The 18228-nt window shown below is 36.4% G+C and overlaps 1 protein-coding gene across 1 annotated transcript; it reads left to right on the forward strand.

Moving 5' to 3' along the window:
- Positions 1-15042: 15042 nt before the first annotated feature.
- LOC147621154 (transcription factor MYB77-like) lies at positions 15043-16379 on the forward strand. Its single transcript, XM_086823881.1, has 3 exons — positions 15043-15373; positions 15471-15860; positions 15962-16379. Exons 1-3 carry the CDS (start codon positions 15304-15306, stop codon positions 16078-16080), a joined length of 579 nt encoding a protein of 192 aa, XP_086680007.1. The 5' UTR covers positions 15043-15303; the 3' UTR covers positions 16081-16379.
- The last annotated feature ends 1849 nt before the right edge of the window (positions 16380-18228 follow it).

Consider the following 18228-nt stretch of genomic DNA (forward strand, 5'->3'; position numbering starts at 1 on the left):
TTGGAATACATTTGGTGCTTCTTCTTTTTTGATGTTGGGATCACATTTCGTGCTTCTTTTTTTGTGATATTGGCATATTTTGAGCTCTCTAGAATTCTCTCTCAAATATCTAGATTATTTTCCTAGTATGCGGTTATGCACATGACTATAGCTACGGGAGATTCACAGTACAACACGTCGGGGACACAACAACGTTTTCTAGCAGCGTTTTAGCAATGTTTTTTTTGTCGAGATGTCGGGGATTCCGTTTGTTGTTCCGCAGTGAAATTTCACTACCGCGCACAGCGTTAACAACAAAATTTCATTGCTCCATAACTTTTATAGCAGCGAAATTTCGCTTGTGAGTAGCATAGTGATTTTGCTACTTGTTATGTGAGTGAACTTTCTTGAGAATTTAATTATATTTATTCAATAAAAAATATAGTTAGAGATGAGAGTATATGAATATCTCTTTTTTTAAAAAGGAAAAATAGAGAGAAGCTTTAATATTATTAAAAGTAATACAAGAGTAAGAGATAGTAGAGGGGGCGGGGTGATCAACTAAAACCTCAAGAGAGTATATGAATATCTATAAACAATTAGAGAAATATAAAGAAAATAAATTTATGATAAAAATAGCATATTTATGATAAAGATCCCCAAAAAGTAAGTCGATTTTTATATACGGTTGAATTTAGTGAAACGGCCCGCGCCTATTCTCGCTATAGACCACGCCTATTCTTGTAATTTTGAGTACCAACGGGATTATATTCTGATGGAAAACGAAAGAGCTACATTGGCTGCAAGTTGCAGGCATGTACTTATATACAGTGAGCCAAGACATGCAAACGTTTACAGGGAGTATTGGTTCTTTTATTGTTTTTCTTATATGGTTTAATTATTTCATGAGTGAGTGAGTAAGAGAGAGAGAGAGAGAGAGAGAGAGAGAGAGAGATTAAACATGGTTTGTAAGAATTGTAGGTTCCTTGGATGAAGCTCTCTTTTTTTTCTATCTTCTCTTTTCTCCTCTAATGAGAAGATGCATGATTGTATCAAATTACTTCATACCTTAATAAATCATTGAAATACTCATATGTGAGACCGCAGGTCTTACATATGGGGGGGTAGAATGGACCCTTGATATATTAACTTGTACTTAACTTATTTAAAGTAATTTGTAAAATTTGTTGAAATCTTATACTTGGAGAAAAGATCATGTGATAGTAGTATAAGAGCTATAGGCCAAGTACAACATCTTTTCACATGCTTAGGGGAAGAAAATCAAACATGTGGGTTATGGACTAACCTATTAATAATTGGACTGTAGTGCTTTTACTATTTTGTAGAACATCATCACAATCAAATCGATGTAAGGTAAGCATATATATTTAGACTTGTTGATTTGAGCCATTTCAATCCTAAGGATTGGTTTCTTCAAATTTTAGAGAATCTTACTATAAATATCTTATAAAGGTATTTATACAAGCCTCATTGAAATTATGCTTTACATTTTCTATAAGTTTATTTTGTTCGGCTTGATTTGACCTATCTTTCTTTTATGTCTTAAACTTTGTTATTTTTCAATCATAAGAGTGAGTTATTATTAAATAATTAAATTTTAATTTTCATTTTATTAATCAAGATTGTTAGAATTTTTGCTAGTAATTCATATTTATATATGTATTTAAACTTTCTATATATTGAAACATTATTTCTACCTATTGTTTATTTATAATCTCACATCCTCTTAGATAAGTTTTCAACACTCAAGGTTAGTATCTATTATCTTGTATCCATAATCAATTTATCTTTCATTCTTTTATGATGTTAAGTTTCTCACGAATTATGTTCAAGAATTTTATATTGCTTATTCATAGAAACCATAACAATTCAGATCTCTTGGAGTGTTAAATTATTTTGACATATAATTTCAATCACAACACAACAATGGAGGCATGTGTTGACTTTATTTAACCAACCATTAACATCATTCAAATTTTCTTTTATTTTTACAATAAAATAAGCATTCTCTTCAAGAACATTTATACTCTATTTGTTAATTCTTAAATGGATACCTAAACGGTTTTGTCCCACCTATCCCAACCTCACCCAATCTTACTTTCAAACACGGGCCAGTTGATATGATGCGAGTGAGGACAGTTGCTATCTCGGGTATGAGATATGTCATGGTTTGTCCGTCCATCCTTTTGTGGTTAATTCGGGACCCCTAATTATCACTATGTTCAAAGCATGGCACTTGGGCGATTCCTAATATTCCATATTGTGTAGGACATATGAAATCAGGGACGGTTGGAACTAAGTTTTGGATTTATTACTTATGTGTTGTTGTGGACTTTTAGCATGTGTTGCTAACTTTTAGTGTGTTTGAATGGATAGCCTTGTCTAGGTTGGTGAGATTGACAGGCTTTATGCTCGTAAGCTGGAATGGCTGGGATGTGATGGTGGTGATATGGTGTGAGTAATTATCGAGAAGGGTTTTCTTAGCCACACACTAGATGATAGTTGTTTTCTCGGGAAAGAGGCATTGATCTGATGTGTTTGATTACCTGTGGGGTCATTGGGAATTTCCATGGCTTAGAGAAAACTAGACTTGAGTATGGGTTAGTACTCATGATTGTTGTTAGTGTTAGTAGTTGTGAGTTGCTAACATTGTGTGATGGTGGAAAACTAGTATAGTTGGAGAGACTATGAGCATGTGTTGCTTATTAGCCAGGGTGAATATAGCATAAATATAAGACAAAGGATCCAGATGGTTGATATCTTAACAACAATATTGGGCTTTTGGTATGACGAGTATGGTTCTTACCAATTATTATTGTTTTTGAATATATATATATATATATATATTTAACAACATGCATATCTTGTTGTTGATGGTTTTTGTAGGACTTGTCAAACACATTTTATTAGTAATGTATGATCTAATGTACCATGTGCACAACTCTCTTGGTTTGTAGTACGACTTTTCTTTTGTCAAATTTTTGGACACTAGGTTTTGCAAGCTACGCAACTGAGGACAGTTGCTTTCTTAACCAGGAGGACTATTATGTGAGTGAACTTTCTTGAGAATTTAATTAAATTTATTCAATAAAAATTATAGTTAGAGATGAGAGTATATTAATATCTCTAAACAATTAGAGAAATATAAAGAAAATAAATTTATGATAAAAATAGCATATTTATGAGAAAGATCCCTAAAAAGTAAGTCGGTTTTTGCATATGGTTGAATTTAGTGAAATGGCCTGCGCGATGAGTTGTGGACCATGCCTATTCCCGTAATTTTAAGTACCAACTCCATTATATTCTGATGAAAAACCAGAGAGCTACAACGGCTGCAAGTTGCAGGCATGTACTTATATACAGCGGGCCAAGACAAGCTGAGACAGGCAAATGTCTACAAGGAGTATTAGTTCTCTTAATATTTTCCTTATATGGTTTAATTATTTCATGAGTGAGAGAGAGAGAGAGAGAGAGAGAGAGAGAGCGAGAGAGAGAGAGAGATTAAACATGGTTTGTAAGAATTGAAGGTTCCTTGGATCAGGCTCTCTTTTCTCCTCTGATGAGAAGATGTATGATTGTATCAAATTACTTCATACCTTAATAAATCATTGAAATACTCATATGTGAGACCGCGGGTCTTATATGTGGGGGGTAGATTGGACCCAATGCTTTTGTCTTTTGTTCACAAATATTTTTTCGTTTAATTCTTCTTCTAAGGTTGATGTATTAACTTGTACTTAACTTATTTAAAGTAATTTGTAAAATTTGTTGAAATCTTGTACTTGGAGAAAAGGTCCTGTGATAGTGGTATAAGAGCTACATGCCAAGAACAAGTTCTTTTTACATGCTTAGGGAAAGAAATCAAAGATGTGGGTTATGGACTAACCTATTAATAATTGGACTATAGTGCTTTTACTATTTTGTAGAACATCATCACAATCGAATCTATGTAAGATAAGCACATATATTTACACTTTTTGATTTGAGCCATTTCAACCCTAACATGCCACGGCTCAATCTACCATCCGTGTGACACCTAAATCGGTACCCTTGCACTTTGCAACACCGAAGTCGGTACCCTTGCACACCTCATCACCTAAACTCATAAACATAAACCACGTCAATAACAATCAATTTACTGTTGTCGATGTTAGTAGTTGTGAGTTGCTGACATTGTGTGATGGTGGACAACTAGTATAGTTGGAGAGTGTGTGAGCATGTGTTGCTCATTATCTAGGGTGAATATGGCATGAATTTAAGACAAAGGATCGATATGGTTGATATCTTAACAACAATATCGGGCTATTGGTATGATAAGTATGCTTCTTACCAATTGTTATTATTTTTGAATATATATATATATATATATATATTTAACAACATGCATATCTTATTGTTGTTGACGGTTTTGGTAGGACTTGCCAAACATATTTTATTAGTAATGTATGATCTAATGTACCATGTGCATAACCCTGCTGGTTTGTTGGACTTTTCTTTTGTCAAATTTCTAGACCATGTTTTGCAAGCTACGCAACTGAGGATAGTTGCTTTCTTAACCGTCGGGAGGACTATTATGTGAGTGAACTTTCTTGAGAATTTAATTATATTTATTTAATAAAAATTATAGTTAGAGATGAGAGTATATGAATATCTCTAAACAATTAGAGAAATATAAAGAAACTAAATTGATAATAAAAATAGCATATTTATGATAAAGATCCCCAAAAAGTAGGTCGATTTTTGCATACGCTTGAATTTAGTCAAACGGCCCACGCTAAGTTGTAGACTACACCTATTCACGTAATTTTAAGTACCAACAAGATCAATGGTTTTGTCTTCTGTTCATAAATATTTGTTCATTTAATTCTTCTTCTAAGGTTGATGTTTTAACTTGTACTTAACTTATTTAAAGTAATTTATAAAATTTGTTGAAATCTTGTACTTGGAGAAAAGGTCTTGTGATACTGCTGAACATCGAAAATAGTAGTGAAATTACGCTACTATTATCGCTACATGAAATTCTAGAGAGTTGTTGGATGCTGAATTCTAAAAGTACATGTTACATACATACAAAAAATGATATATAGTTTTAAAAAATATCCATTAAAACTCTTGGAGCTATGTTTTTAGTAAAAAAAAGATAGTTGAAAACTTTTGAGAAGCGCAACAATGTCAAGATCATGAATCTATCCCATCTTGTAATAAATCCATATGTGTTGCTTCATTAATGTCTATATCTAATGGAAGCTCAATGAAAAGATGGGGTTCCATATTAATATTGATCAATATCAATATCATGATCTAATGAAGCATTGTCATGATTGATAGTTGACTCATCATCTTCTTTTGATTGATTTTCCTCATGCTCTTCATCACCCCCATATCCAAAATGTTTTCTTCATCATCTTATTCCAATGAGCCGATTTGAGGTAGTACTTGCACCTCATTGAGAGATTCGGCCTCCACATCTTGATCTTGAAAGATATGTTTTCAATGAGGGAAGACTTGTTTAACATACCACCACTTTGGATCAATTTGATCAACGTGAAACACTACGGTCGCTTTTCCTACAAGATCATGTTTTTAGAAGGGATTTTCTATCGTTATCATTTTTGTGCATTATAATCTACTGATTCTCGTGGGTTGTTGTTTTTTGCTTCTTCTAGAGCCTTGAGGCACTTTTCTGTGTAGGATAGAGAGAGAGAGAGAGAGATTTTGAGATTTGGGCCGACCGTTTTTAGATAGGGAATGCCAGATAGAGAACACAATTTATGCCCTCTAGGAGCTATGTGGTAGAGCCCAAAGAGGACAAGATTCAGAAGAGGCATACTCGAGATAGCCATGACGTCTAGCATGGAGGTTGGATGAACAAGCATTGGAGAAAAGCCCTAGATCGGCTAGATCTTTTTATTGGTGATTCTCTCTCTGATTTTGAGAACTTGTATTAGCAATTATTATGTTACTTTGAATTGTCAACGATTATGGTTTATTAAAAATATCTTCATTTTCGGAAGTATGATGTGATTTTTATCTATATATTGAGAAATTTTGTGCATAGATCATGGAATAGAGTATGGGTACGTTTCACCATTGGTATTTTTGTCACCTATCAAGTGTTCCCACAAGTAATGCTTCCCACATTTTTAAATATTTGCACATAATCTAAGAGATGATTTATTAGTAGATTGCTCTAAGAAGAGAGTTGATGAAAAATACAACGCCATCCATCTATTATGGCCATAGGACTTCCATGTCCTCTGCCTTCTTCAAGTCATCTTGTGCGCCCTTGATATTTTTAGCACCAATCAAGTGTTTCCAACTAATACTTACCACATTTTTAAATATTTGCATAACATCTAAGGGATGATTTAGTAGTAGATTTCTCTAATAAGGGAGTTGATAGAAAATAGAGTCTTTCATCTCCATTTGGCATTTCCATTCTTTCTCCACCCATGATGTTAACCAATTGTTGAACTTCATTATGGGCGATGGATGATTGACTATTTCCCTTGTGTTATGGAGATGATCGACTATTCCTCTTCCATTGGCCATTAAAAAGATATAGTTACAAAGCTTCACAGTCCCATGAAGATTCTTCTTGAGTACATGGTTTCTTGAAAGGTTACCTTCCATGTTCACTACAATAGGTTCAACCATTTTCAACGGTTAATACCAATGGTTTTTTAAGTTTAATTTTTTTATGAAAGTCCCATGTCGTCGGTTTTTGCATCAATAGTTTTGTCGATATGTACATTGGTGTTTTTCTTGGAAAATAAAATTCACTTATTTTAACAAAATTATTGTAAATATATGGACATAATTACAATAATTGGTGGGAATATCAATGTCTCTTTCTTCTATTTCTTCTATTCCTTAACATCTTTATCTTCAAATATTTGTTTGCTTCATGGTGAAACTTGTATCATGTATTACCATTCTAAGTTTGAAGAAACAAGTTGGTAGATTTACAAGTAACAAACAATATCATAATCTGTTAGAATTTTCATACTAGATATATGGAAAGAAATGCTAATAGTATGACCTTACTTTATGTAATTATTATAAAGCTTACTTGCTCACATTGTCGTGGTAGTACAAATATATCATGAATATTTATCCATGATTTTGTTAAGTCTAGTTATTGTTTTGAATCATTGCACATCAAGAGTAAATATGTGAAAATCCTAAATGCTATCTTTATAATATTTTGTATGGATCCACAAAAATCAAGATTCCATATAAGAGACATTGCACTTTAATCTCTTCTGGTGGCTGTTTTTTTAAAACATTGTAGAACACTTTGAACCATCATTGTGAACCATTGTAGATCACTTTGAACCATCACACATCAAGAATAAATGCATGAAATTGCCTAAATTCTACCTTTATGATATTTTTACGCATCCACAATAATCAAGATTCCAAATAAGAACATCTATACTACTAGCACTTGCTCAACTTCATGGATAAAGTAAGTCATCACTCCACAATCAAAAGTTGTTCTTCTCTTATCTGTACACTCCACACAAAAGTGACACCCATGTGGCCATAATGCTTTAAATTTAAGATGCTTTGATGTACATATAAGTAAAAAACTATTATAATTATGAGATAGAATGTTAATTAGAGAGATTTAATTTTAATGTCATTAATGTGAATAAAAAACTATTGTAGAATGTTACTTAGAGAGAGTTAATTTTAATGTCATTAATATGAATAAAAAACTATTGTAAATATGAGAATTAATGCTAAGATAACATTATTAAAATATTAATGGGTTATGTTATACGTAATTTATTTATCTATCTTACATGTTATACATAGTTCTCCGTCTATCTTACATGTAGATGACATCCTCATGAAAACTCATCGCTCGCTCATTGATCCTTTCACCGTTATCCCTTGCTTTCCTAAGAGTTTCTTCCAGCCACCTAAGTAAAATATTATTGGGGAGAAATACAAGCTCAAATGGACATGGAAAACTCATATATCTCCTTCTAAAAAGTCTTCTAACATTTTATCTTTCCATTGGTGCGTCTTTATACCTATCAGGTTGAAAGCACGTATAGGTGTCCATCTTTTGGTACTTGCAAGTTGGTGATTTTTAAGCGGTGAAAAAGTGGCTATGTAGTTGCTAAAGTGTGCGGTTTCTTTGTTGTGTTCTAGTTTTAACAAAAATAATTGAAAAGACTAAAAATAAAATAATAAATCATTCTTGACAGCTTTGCCAACTGCCTCCCACTATGCACATTTTTTAAAAATCCATTTTTGGAATATTAATCCCTCCTTCCTCCATCCCTCCCCCCCATTTTGATACTCTTTTCTCTCTCTCTCCCTCTCTTTCTATGTGTCTTGTGGGAATGGTGGTAGGAAGCTCTCCAAGTTCATCTCTCTCTCTCTCTCTCTCTCTCTCTCTCTCTCTCTCTCTCACGTTTTCAAGAACCCATTCCCTCACTATGTGCAACTATGTGCATGCACGTGTAGTTAAAATAGGCTTTACCTATGTGTGTCTTTGTGTCTGTGACCTATAGGTATAAATTTATCTACTTCTCTTTGTGTGGATTAGTCTCTACTCTATTTATGTAGGGTCTGAACATTTCCCTAGGCACATGTTGTGGTGGTGTTTAAATGTGTGTGTGTGTGTGTGTGTGTATGTTTAAATATGTTTGAACATTTCCCTAAGGCACATATTGGTGGTATTTAAATGTGTGTGTATGTGTAGGTTTCTCTCTCTCACATATTATGCATGCTTGTTTCACTCTAATATGCTCTCTTTCTCTCTAACTAAATGTTTTTTTGTGTTTTTTTATTTTAGCAAACAACAATAAGGACTTCTTAAGTCAAGAAGCAACCATCTCCACATAGTCTCAAAGGAAAGCTAAATGTAGTCAACCAAGGTTTACATTACACATGATAGTTGAGTGTATAGAAGAAAGGATTTACTTTTACCATGTACAATATGTACTATGTGTGTGTTCTTCTGGTGAAAAATGATTTGCTTTTAAAATGATTTGCTTTTAGCACCTAAAAGATGTACTCTACATAGTGTCCCAATATCCCATCCATTATGTCTTTGTAGTTAAGATATAACATATTTTTTGATTTCTATGATTCATTCCCTGAGGCCTTGCAAAGTTTCCTCAACTTGTAGATGTTTATTCTATTTTTATGCCTAGAATGTAATACTTATTTATGATTATATCAAAATGCAGTGCGTTGGAAAGCTCCTAAAGTCAAATTTCCTTGATAGACTCATTTTTGCATGATAAAAGAGGAGTTTCATAAAGAATACAAGCTTAGTCTTGAAGGTAAAGACCCCAGGTTCACGCCCAACAAGTATACAATTAGTTAAAGGAAATAATATAATACAAAAAAAATGAAGAGTAAAAAATTATTAGTAAAGTAGGTACGAAGAAACAAGCAATGAAGGAGAACTTCTGTCCCAAGCCAAAGTGTGAATCCCCTCGCTTCTGTAGTCGGGAAATGCTTACCACTGCTTGTTGTTGAAAAGCATGTGGGTTCTTTCTCATGAAGCTTCCCGCATGCCTCCACTCCTCGTGTGAGCATATGTTGGGCTTTTATAAATTGTTATTTGACACTCTCTTGATGTTTTCTCTCCTTTTAGAGAGTAAAAGCTTTATTCTTATCTTCATCTACTTCTCCAAAAAGCAAAGGCCTACATATAGAATGACAAATTCTGCCTTGAGCGCATCAATGACATATTTCTTTCAGAGCTCATCTTGTGCTTTCCACTTTTTAAAGGAGTTTGTGAACTCCATGTTAGCAAGTACATGCATGTGGTTCATGACTTGCCTCCCTCATGCATCCATCACAAGGGCATCATCGACATCCACATTGTGTGGTAGGGTGCGTGGATCAAATGGTTGAATCAGTCTTGTCAGGGGTGGCTCAAAATGAGTGGATGAAAAGCCCCCCTATCGATGAGATGACTCGGGAGACCTAGTGCTTCTTTTCGCAAATCAAAAGTAGCCTGCTTCCCCCCCGCTAGCACTTCTACTACCCCTCATACTACCTATTATGTCGTTGTCGTGGGTGAAGACGAACATAAGGGAGCAGGGATGGATCCACTCAACGTAGGTAGTGTAGACTCATCACAACCCATAACGTGGACCTGTACCACTTAAATCTGTGCCACTCGAACCTACACCACTCGCACATATGCCTATCAAAGGAGTGGACTATCCTCCCCATGTAGAGGACTCGCCATATGGGGTAGATTCACCATATGGCATCAACTAGCCCAATGGTAAGGCAGTCTACACATAAGATTAAATGATAAGACTTACAAAATGTATAAAGGGTAAACTTTGTGTATGTGAAAAGGTTTTGTTAAACCATACCTTTGTTTGAGTGAATTGTGTCCAAGCCTGTGACCCATATCGTTCGTTTGATGATAAAGAGTAGATTCTCGACATCTGGGTCTTGCACGCGATGGGTCAATTAAAAATGCCTATACATATAACCCAACCTAAATACATGCATAAGAGTCGATTTCTTGAAGTATAAAACATTCATAAATAGCTATTTACAAAGGACTTATGCATAAAAAAGCTCTATGTATAGAGCCTTATGCATAGATCTCTACACATAGAGCCTTATGTATAAAGCCTACGCATAAAGGCTTATGTATAAATCTCTATGTATAGAACCTACACACAGAGTCTTAAATATGAATATGCATAGAGCCTTCCGCATAGAGACTTATGCATAAAGCCTATGCATAGAGTCTTATGCATAGAGTCTATGCATAGAAGCCTGAACATTAGAGTCTTATGCATAGAGACTTATGCATAGGCTATATACATAGATCTTGCAAGAGCCTATGTATAGAGGTAAACCTAAGCTAAACCTAAACCCAGCACCTAAGGATGCAATAAAGGAAAAACTTGTATAAGTGATTAAAAGAAGAAGAGAGCTTACCTGTTTTTTATGAAGTTGAAAGAGAGGATTAGTGCAAGAGCTACAAAACAAAAGAGGCAACAAAATACAAATGCTCTAACACGAGAATGTTTTAAAGCTTAAACAAAAGAGGTAACATGTGATATTAGATCTTTATTGAGACCTTCTCGAATACTGCTTAGAAAAGCAAGGTGGATAGTGCCCCTTTTGGATCGTAGCTTATAAGGACTTTCCACTTACTCCCCAATAGTAACTTATCTTATACAAGAGAAGCCTTAGTGAAAATATTGAGGTCTATCCCTCCATTATAGCCACCTATTCGTGCATAACCACTCTAACTTGACTTAACCAACATTCTAGATGGCCTACAATAATGCCCCATATGCATAGAGGCTTATGCATAAGTCTCATGTATAAGCTCTATGCATAAGCCTTATGCATAAATCTTGCATAAGGCTTATGCATAGGATTGCATAAGGCTTATGCTATAAGCCTTATGCACTATGCTAAACCCTAAACCCAGTACCCAAGGATGCAACAAACATGAGCTTGCATTAATAATTACATGAATAAGAGAGCTTACCTAGACAATGTCAAGCCGAAGGAGGGGACAATAATGCAAGCCCTACATAATTACATGAAAAAAAGAGATTAGTAGCACATTTAATGAGAAAAGCTCTATGCATGATCTATATGCATGCATGCGTAAAACCTATGCATTCTCTAATATGTGAGGATCCCACTTCATAATAATTGCTTGACCTCCTTACATTAGCATGCAAAATCACTTCTCACTAAACTCTAACATAAAGAGGTTTCATAGGCTTGCAAGCTCTATGCATAAATCCTATGCATAGAGCTTGCAAGAAGGCTATGTGAGCTCTATGCAAGCTTGCAAGAAGCCTATGCATAGGCTTTATGCATAGAGCTTGTAAGAATCCTATGCATAAGCTTACAAAACTCTAAACTAATGCTAACCCGGCACCCAAGGGTGAAATAATACATACAAAAAATCATAAAGAAGGAAAGAAAAAAGAGGTCTTAACTCTTTTTGAGAGAAGCCAAAGAAGAGGATTGGTGAAAGACCTACAAAAAAAAAGAGTAAACAAAGTAAGTAGCATAAGATTAAGAACTAATGCACAGGTAATACAAAACCCTAAAATCTCTATACATGCAGCATTAGGAGCTCTATGTATGCATTCAGAGCTCTCAACATGCATAGAGATCCAAAAAAATCACAAAACCCTAAAATCCCTAAACCCTAAAGAGCCATAAAAACATAATAGTAAAAGGGGGATCTTACCTCAAAAAGCTAAAGTTGTGAGTTGTTGACTTGAGTACACCTACAATATAGCAACAAAATAAATCAAAAAGTTAGGAATTATACTTCATTTTAATATATCATCAAGCAAGAGAAGAAGTGAAAGAGGAGAAGGAGAAGAAGAGAAAAACAAGTGAATTTCTTTAACCTAATCCTAATGCATAAATCATTGAAAGCTAGTTATTTATGTTGTGCTAACGCTAGCTTTTACATAGAAAGAGTAATAGAGAGCTTTGATGGAGAGCTCTCCATCAAAGCTAGTGGTTTATGTTGTGCTAACGCTAGCTTTTACATAGAAAGAGTAATAGAGAGCTTTGATGGAGAGCTCTCCATCAAAGCTCTCTATTAGCACTCCTCTACATAGAGCTAGGATTAGGGCAAGGGAAATGGAAGGGAAAGAGAAGGGAAGGGAGAAAGGGAAAGGAAAGAGAGGGGAAGGGAAAGAAAAACTCACATAAAGAGCTATGTTCAATCTTTCCATGAAATCTTAGAAAACAGGAAAGCATTGAAGTTTTCCATGAAATCTTGGGAGAAAGAAAGAAAGGAGAGAGGCACTTACCTTGGATAAGAATAGAGCTTTGATTGAAGAGGCGGAATGACTTGGAGAAAGTGTTGTTAAAGCCGTCATCCTAGCATGTGCAACAAAGAGAGGTAGGTAGAAAGGAATCCCATCATTAGCGATTTAGGCGGGAGTCTCAATTTCTAGGTCACTGCCTAGCAATAAATTTTTGCTACTAACTTCATTGTTGGGCAGCGAAATTTTGCTGTTGGAAAGTAGAAATTGATTGATGTGGTAGTATACATTAATTGATGTTTTACTTGTTGTTGTAGTTTCAAACTCTATACCTAGAACATATTTGGCCATAAGATACGGTTTTCCCTCTGTAGAGATTTTCTTTTAGTGTTTGGTCCTTGCTTTATAGGATTATGTGATTGTTGTACTTAAGTCATAGACCACTTCAGACTCTCTCATGTAGGGATTCTCTCTCTCTCTCTCTCTCTCTCTCTCTCTCTCTCTCACACACACACACACACACACACACACACACACATGTGTGTGTGTGTGTGTGTGTGTACACACATATACATGTATACATGATGTCTATGTCTCCCTCACACACACACCCTCACACACACAACACTTTTTTCTTGTTCCTAATTTTCTCTTTTTGCTTATTGATTATGTGAAGAATCTCTTCTTGTTGTTTTTTTCCATGAAAGAAGAAGAAGAATTAAAAAAAAAAGAAAATAGTCTTCTTGTTCTTTATGTGAAAATGATCTTCTTGTTCTCTTTTGCCATGTCATGAAAAAAGAAGAATAAAAAGAAGGAGAAAATCCAAAGCCCTTTTTCTTTCACTTCCATGTTTAAAAAGATAGAGTACTAAATGATAATTAAAAAAATGAAAAAAGTTGTAGTCGCCACCACTACAACTTGTCCCATCCCCCCCCTTTAAAAAAAAACATTATAGGTCTTTGTGAGGCTTTCGTGTGAGAAACCACGAGGGTTTTTTGACACTTTTGCAAGGGATAAGATCAAGGGTTTGGGTCTTTTGGAGAAAAAATATTCAAGTCAAAAATCATCACAACAAACAAGCTCGACATTTAGTCATTGTTTAACATTTTTTATTCCTTGGGTGTAAAAAACCTTCTTGGATTTTGGTAAAAATTTGCCTACATTATAAGCTACTTACGTTTTACTAAATCTTTTTTAAAAGAAATTTTCTACTTATATGCATACACACACACACGTCAATGTGTCCTCCCCTTGTCCTCTTATACCAACGCCCCCTTATGTATGTAGCAACCAAGCATCAAACTTGGGACCTTATCCCTAGAAGTTAGAGCTCTACATCACCCATGCATCTTACTGCTCTACATGTTAGGGCTCTATATCACCCATGCATCTTACTGCTCTACATGTTAGAGCTCTACATCACCCATGCATCTTTATCTTTCTTTTTAATATCAATCGTGTTGAATTACTCTACCTACAAAAAAGAAAATGAAAACTATTGCAAAACTCTTTAAAGGTATGTTAAAAAAGTTACATATTAATCATGAAGAGTATAACCAAAATTTTATAAGACGGAAAATCATTGATTTTTGCATTAGATATTAGGCTTTTTCTTACGATGAGTAAATTAATTTTTGCTATTTTGTGATATTGGCAAATTAGTGGCTTATGTCGCATTGTATTCCATGCAGACATCCTATATATGCGATACGACAATTAGTAGCTTCTCTAACATGATAACAAACATTGATGTGAGTTTTGGAAACTAAGGTTAGAAGAGAAGCTACCTATGAAACCTTTAACGGGGTGTTTTGAGTGGCCACATAACAAGTCAATTTTGAAGTGTAGGAAAATGCCAATTTGGTGGGGTTCTCATACCTACTCAAAGATGACATATTTTGTAAGACTACTTCATGATATGATATTGACACACCAAATGGTTTCAACATATTAACAATAATTGGAGGTATACTTTTTTGTGTCCACCACCGAGATTACTACTTCAATAGATAAGTGATTGAGATACATGTGGTGAAAAATTGGAGGGGACATCATGTCAATGAAGGGGATTAGATTGAGAAGCTGGGAGTTTATAGATAAAGCATCAAATTAGGTAGGTATAGAAATTATAGAGAATAATGGGAGGGTTGGAGAAGCCCAATTAATAGTTTGAATAAATACGTAGGAAAAGAAAATGAATGCTTAAGAGAAGATAAAGAGAAATTGAGAAACTTAAGGATTTTTTATCATCATCATCGTCGTCGTCGTCGTCATCTGGAATGAGAGAGAGAGAGGAGAAGTGCGCATGCGCGCATGGAGGGTGATCCTTGTCTAGTCGATAAACATCATTGCCGTTCTAATGTCAACACCTCGGGTTCTGGCTTTGGACATTCTGAGGGAATGATTATAACGTACTAGGAAAACAAACGTATAATGGACCAATTATCCTACGACGTACAGCTGTGCTCGATCGGCAATGAAGGGAAGGTAAAGGTACCGGATAGCTGTGCGAAGAGGCCATTGGAGACCCTGCGAAGATGAGAAGCTGATGAAGCTGGCGGCGCAGCATGGCACTCTGAACTGGAACCTCATAGCTCGACAGCTTGGAGGCCGATCAGGTTGGGCTTAATCCTATCCTTATGTGCTGATTAATAGTGTTTAACACCCCTGATGAAAGCATTCATTTCCCCGCCTCTATGTTTTTTCTTTTTGCAGGCAAGAGCTGCAGACTTCGTTGGTTCAACCAGCTTGACCTTCGTATCAATCGAGCGATCTTCACTGAGGAAGAGGAAGGCTGTCTTGCGGCCGCCCACCGTGTGTACGGGAACAAGTGGGCGATGATCGCTCAATTGTTTCCCGGCCGGACGGGCAACTCCGTGAAGAACCATCGGCAGGTGATCATGGCAAGGCAGTCCAGGCAGGCGCACAGCAATGCACTGCATGCTACAATATATACAAACTGGAGGAGTGAAACAGCGCCAAAGGAAAAGAGGTCATCTTCATTAAACAGCAAAGAAAAATCGGCGGGTACGCTGTCCGCCGCATTAATCTTCAGCTGTTATCCGAAATCGATGCAACGAGCGGCAACTGCCACTACTCCTTACGGTTAGTTTAATCTCTTGAAGCTCTTTGTACTGACGAATCATTATTTATGCATCACAATGATCAGAGCAACTCACGGATTAATTACCTTTGCACTTAATCAGCTAGTAACTGCAGAGGCCAAGGCCAGTGTACACACCACAAAGCACCTCCGGACACCTCAATTTGCAGGACAATCATCACTACTCTCATCTCCTGTTCTCATGCCCTGTCCTACAATTAAACAAGAAGGCACCAACTTCTCATGCTTGCCCAGTTCACAGACGCCTAGATTATGTCATGATTGGCTTGTAAATACTGAAGTTGAGAATATGCTCACTAATACCAGTACGTCTGCTCTCGATAGAAGCCCGCCAATTAGTGCCTGTTGGCGTACGATCGGCCAAGAGCACCACTCCGATCCTGCCTGTGATGACCAATTAGTGCCTGTTGGCGTACGCCCCTTCATTGATATCCTAGGCATTGGATTAAGTCTTTAACTTATAATACGACGCATATTGCAGTTTGGGATTCAGTGATCAATCATGACCGATTTGAGTTTCAGCCGATTATGTGAATTGTTGGCAACTTGGTGCACGCCCCTTCATTGATTTCCTAGGCATTGGAAGTCTCTAATTAACTCTACGGCGGATGCAGTATTTCGGGATTCAGTCAATCATGACGATTCGGGCTTCAGCCGATTATGTGAAGCACGTCAAGCCTTCAAATCTGAAAATACCCCTTTTTAGTGAAACCAAAAATCGATATGAGAGCTAGCGCCTATAGTGTTTGAATAACCCAAAAAAAGTAAATTACTTTTTATGCCAGATGGGTTAAGAAACACCACACGTTCATTTTGGAAAACCTTCAGAGAATCCACAAAACTTTCCAAAAAAAACTCAAAATTTCTCAAACTTTTTCGGGGTATCTGTAGGCCTTTCAAAATACTCACATGCACCTACAATCTAGGTAGGTTTTAGAGGCCAATTTAGAGGAAAGTGGGTCCATAGATCTACGGAGTTACCAACCACACTCGTCTCTGTGCCTTCTAACTAGAACCCAATTTAGCATAGTGCAAGGACCCAGGATTGTTGCAAGTAACTCCTCATCAGGATTACAAGGTAATAGAGGGATGTCAAGACTTAGGGAGAGAACTCTCCACCTGAGTTGAGTCTGCCAGACCTACCCCTAGTCTGTTCAAGGACATGGCTAGTTACCTCAAGGTCTCTACTTTGGCTACTTGCTTGAACCCTATTGATGACAGAACTCATCCAATGAATGTACAAGTTGAGGGTGAACTCTCGCGCAACCCCTCATGAGACCTCATTGGAGCATCAATGTGGATATTCCTAGCCATACAGACCTCACTCCACCAATAGCCACTATAACTATTGATCCCCCACATATTCAAAAACTTATAACTAATGGAAGAACCCTAAAATAAGTATATCCAAAGCAAAGACCCACATATAGGCTGCTAGAGGTATAGAGCAAGAGACCTTGCATAGAGGTCACCAAAGATTAGAAGCCCAAGATGCTAAAATGGGTCCAGTAGAGAATATCTAGGTGGTTCCAAATAGTTGAGAGGCTAGTGGTAATGTTGCATAAACTTTCAAGAAGTCAATTAACATTCAAATCTTGGATCAACATCTTCTAATTGAAGACTAGGAGTATAATGCCACATAGGAAACTCTTACGGATTTGGGCAATAGCTTAATCTACAGGGTAAGCTGGGAGGATATCGTTCAGTCAGTTCCTCATGCCACCAGGATGAAGACTATCTGGAATTAATTTATGATTACATTTAGAGGATATAGTGGAGCATCCGAGATTCCAAAAAAAGGGTTCATGGTACAGGCCCTAAGGCACCTTTGTTGTTGCTGCTGTGCAGGTTGGGACATCAAAGGCAAGATTGGCTACTATCAGTGACATTGTTACACTACCAGTGAGCCCAATTGATCTTACTTTCGTAGTTCCATCCGACTACATCTACTATTCCACATTGAGACCTTGCTAGCACAAGTTTTGCATTCCCTGAATCAAGAGCTGTTAATGCTTGAGACCTAGCTAGGACATTCCTTTCTCCAATGATTAGTAGCATGGCAAACACCACCACACCTTTGACCAACAACGCACCATTGAGACAAAGCTATAGGCCTGTAGTCACTCTACGGTAACAACTACATCTCACTCAATGCCACACCCCATGCCTAGTACCATTGCGCATGCCTTTCTTGCTGTAGACATAGCTTGCACAACCATTCCAACTATGGGTGCTATGGGAGAAGCATCCTCTTCACATCCCCCTACATCTCACTCTAGTGCACATTTTCCTTATCTAATGGCAAGAGTGTGAGGGATACCATCTTGAGATATTGGACCCATTACTCCA

This window comes from Cibotium barometz, chromosome 30 (assembly GCF_041138505.1).
Source record: "Cibotium barometz isolate CiBa-2024 chromosome 30, ASM4113850v1, whole genome shotgun sequence".
Taxonomy (NCBI): Eukaryota; Viridiplantae; Streptophyta; class Polypodiopsida; order Cyatheales; family Cibotiaceae; genus Cibotium; species Cibotium barometz.